The 3,770-nt window shown below is 37.5% G+C and overlaps 1 protein-coding gene across 3 annotated transcripts in view; it reads left to right on the top strand.

The window, feature by feature from the left end:
- Window positions 1-2,026, top strand: part of Minpp1 (multiple inositol-polyphosphate phosphatase 1) — a 35,044-nt gene extending 33,018 nt beyond the window's left edge. For 2 of the 3 annotated variants that reach the window (XM_004632080.2, XM_023716142.1), the window contains exon 5: window positions 992-2,026. In XM_004632080.2, coding sequence (XP_004632137.1) covers window positions 992-1,388 — 397 coding nt within the window. In that variant the 3' untranslated portion in view covers window positions 1,389-2,026. The remainder of the gene's footprint in view (window positions 1-991) is intronic. The other variant, XM_023716143.1, reaches the window with a different exon arrangement.
- The last annotated feature ends 1,744 nt before the right edge of the window (window positions 2,027-3,770 follow it).

Below are 3,770 nucleotides of genomic sequence, written 5' to 3'. Positions count from 1 at the left end.
CAAGGGCCTGAGTTCAATCTCTGGTTCTGCAAACAAAAATAGATTCTTAGCCCATCTTGAAAAAAAAAAAAAAAAAAAAAAACTACAGTTCATAGTGTTGAAAGTGGTTTGTTTCTGGCAATTTATAAACTCCCACTCCCAACCAGAGACTTATGAGCTAGTACAGATTACACTACTACCCTTTTGTGGTTTTATTCTGAATTAGGTATCCAAGTCAAGTTTTATAAACACCATTGAAGACATGAATTACCATTCATAGTGCAGACTTGGTCTTAACTAAGAAATTTACTGAATAGCACTTGTCCTTACTCCCCAAATATAGGGGAAAAAAGAACCACTTTCAGTTTATTCAAAAGAACTCCACAGAGTAATCTATTTATTAAAGGCCAGTTTATTCAGTTTCACTCACAGAAAGGCAGTACAGTGTTGAAGTGTACCTCTGTTTCAAGTTCCTTTATCCACAAAAAGCATAATGTCTATGTACTTGGGTGTTTTATTTTTTTTAAGATGGATTTGCCATACTCAGTGATCCTGAGTCTTGGAACTTAACTTTCAAGTAAAATATTCAGTTTGTAGAGTTTGTCATACGATTTTTTTTTTTTTTTTTTAGATATAGTCTCACTGTGTAATGCAGGCTGACCTCAAACTCATGATGATCCTCATGCCTCAGCTTCTAGAATGGTGCGATTACAGGTGTGCGCCAGCATGCCTGGCTTAATAGATATAGATAGATAGATGATAGATTGATAGATAGATAGATAGATAGATAGATAGATAGATAGATAGTTTTGTTTTAACCAGGAATCACTCAAGGCCTTACACTTGCCAGGCAGGTGCTGTGCAGATGAGCTAAATCCCCAGCCCTCATTTGCTTTTTAAAATGGGATTAAACTAAAAATAAGTGAGACAGTTGAACACTATTTCTGAGTATAAATACTATAACTGATGCCATGAACATATATATTTTTCTCTCCTCCGTTTCTCTTTGAAGGTCTCAGCCAGTGTCTTCTCCAGTCGTCCTCCAGTTTGGTCATGCAGAGACCCTTCTTCCACTGCTTTCTCTCATGGGCTACTTCAAAGACAAGGAACCCCTAACAGCTTATAATTATAAGAAACAAGCGCATAGGAAATTCCGAAGTGGCCACATTGTACCTTATGCCTCAAACCTCATATTTGTGCTTTACCATTGTGAAAATGCTACGACTCCTAAAGAAGAGTTCCAAGTACAGATGTTATTGAATGAAAAGGTGTTACCCTTGGCTCACTCACAAGAAACTGTTTCTTTCTATGAGGATCTGAAGAATCACTATAAGGACATCCTTCAGAGTTGTCAAACCAGTGAAGAGTGTAAATTACCAAAGGTAAACAGCACATATGATGAGCTCTGAGTAAGTGGAGAACATTTTTAGTTCGTCAGTGCTTTCCTTTAGGGACTGATTTCATGTTTGTAGTAGGTAGGCAATTCCTTGATTACAGAGAGCTTTCATATTACTGGGATATTTCTGTCTTTTTTGCAGAAAAGTGTTAAGTTTCTTTGGGGATCTGGAGATAATAGGTAAACGATTCTTCACTGGAGCAACTCTGAAGGAAAAAACTACTTGAAGAAACAACCAGCATTGCAGATATACAGAAATAAAAAATTTCTGCTTTATGTAAGAAACCTCATACTGAGGTATAGAATAGGATTGGAAAATGAAACCTGAAAAAGGCTGAACTGTCAGCATATAATGTTAATTGGATGATCCATAATTTGATTTAGCCAAGTCAAGAAACTTTTATCAATTGTACTACAGTTCTCTCTTTGTACCTCATGTGGGACAGTTCTAATGTTGTCTTTTTTATCTGGAAATACTTTGATAACCTGAGATTATCACCTTGGAAGAAAGCTAACATCTATCTGAGACTGAAACAGTGTTAATAAATGGGATGGTTTAAAAGGATATTTTCACTGAAGCAAGACAAAAAGGACAATAAAATAAATATTTTTGTTAATAGTATTTATAAGCTATTTGAACAGTTTTCAAAAATTTTCCTTTGGGCTGGTGAGATGGCTCTAAAGTGGTCTAAAGCACCTACTTAGAACAAGCTTAGCAAAGCACAGGGACCCTGGTTCAATCCCCCAGCACCACATGCCAGCCAGCCCCGCCCCCAGGTGGGCTGAGCTGGACACACACACACACACACACACACACACAAATAAATAAATTTTTTAAAAATGAGGTAGGCTAAAAAAAAAAAAAAATTTCCTTTAATTTTCTGGTAAGAGATTGCCAGGACATTTTAAGTTATTAGCAAACCTGGTTTATGTCTATCACAGTGGAAGGATGAAGAGGACCACTAGCAACAAGTCAGATGGTTAGAATCAAAGTCTTCACATTTTTTCCTTAGCTATCTCATTACTTGATTTCCATCTATGTTCGTGGTATAGTGGTGAACATAGCTGCTTTCATTACTTGATTTCCACTTTTCTATTTTGTTATTATGTGAAATAAATTAGTTGTTTGATTTCTTTTTCTTTCCTTTTTTTTTTTTTTTTTTTTTAAATATAAAGACTGCCCTGGAGGTTTTAGTATCAGTAATTTGAACCTTTTTAAATATATATATATTTGGTACAGGGTCTCACTACGCAGCTCAGGCTCGTAGGGATCTTTCTGTTTTCAGCCTCCCCAGAGCTGGGATTACAGGCATGCGCCACCATGCCTAGACTCAGTGGCCAGCTCGGCACGCCACCGGGGAAAGGCCAGCGCAGCAAGTGGGGTGGCCTGGTATGTGGTACCAGGATCAAACTCTGGTCCCTGCGCTTGCCTAAGCAGGTGCTTAGTCTGCTGAGCTATCTTGCTGGCCCTTAATTTGAACCTGTTTGAGAAAAAATTTAGAGTTGTGTCAAATGCTATTAACACATTTGCTACTATAAACAGAATTCTTTTTTTTTATTTTTATTTTTTTTGGTGGTACCAGGAATTGAACTCAGGACCTAGCGCTTGCCAGGCAAGCACTTATTCTACTGAGCTATCTCCCTAGCCCTATAAACAAAATTCTTGCAACTTTTTTACAGGTCTTTCTACCCTCATCAGAATTCAGTCAGTCACTAGTGTTCAAGGATTTCAATTTCAAGCAGCGTTGAATAATCAAGAAACATAAGGCAGCTTTATTCTAATAGAAGTTTCTTCAAACAAATAGTGTATTAGTGAATTTTTCTGCTGCTGGTGCAAATACCTAGCACTTGCAACTTAAAAGAGGAGTGGTTTGACATGATTTACAGTGGTGGTGAACTTCTGGTGCATATGTTATTGTACTTGGTTTTCTTTTTTCTGCTTGTTTTTCTTTTAAGGTAACATATTAACATATGATTTTTTCTAAAGTAAAACATCAGTATTCAGTAAATATATATATATATATATATATATATATATATATATATATATATTTGCTTTTGTGTGGTCTATTCACAAAATTGGCATTTTGTGATAAATAAGTGGATTTTAGAGTGCAGTTTGAGCACTTGTCTCTTAAAGTTTAGCCGTTACTGGCTTACAGTTTCAGAGTTCAGTCCATATTAGCTGACTCCAAGGCAGAGACATCACAGCAGAAAGGTATGCTGGAGCGAAGTTGAATAGTTTGTGGAGGCCAGAAAGCAGAGCGGAGGACAGAGGCAGAGAGGAAGGGACCAGGGAGCAGTTAGAGACCCCACACGGCCGTGCCTGTGTAACCACCCAGATGTGCCAGAAGCATGCTGTGCTGACATTTCGTGTGGCTCCATCAGGCTGACA

Source organism: Octodon degus, unplaced genomic scaffold (assembly GCF_000260255.1).
Source record: "Octodon degus isolate 3935 unplaced genomic scaffold, OctDeg1.0 scaffold00046, whole genome shotgun sequence".
In the NCBI taxonomy this organism is placed as follows: domain Eukaryota; kingdom Metazoa; phylum Chordata; class Mammalia; order Rodentia; family Octodontidae; genus Octodon; species Octodon degus.
Note: the sequence above shows the minus strand (reverse complement) of the source record. Positions and strands in the feature narration are given on the sequence as shown.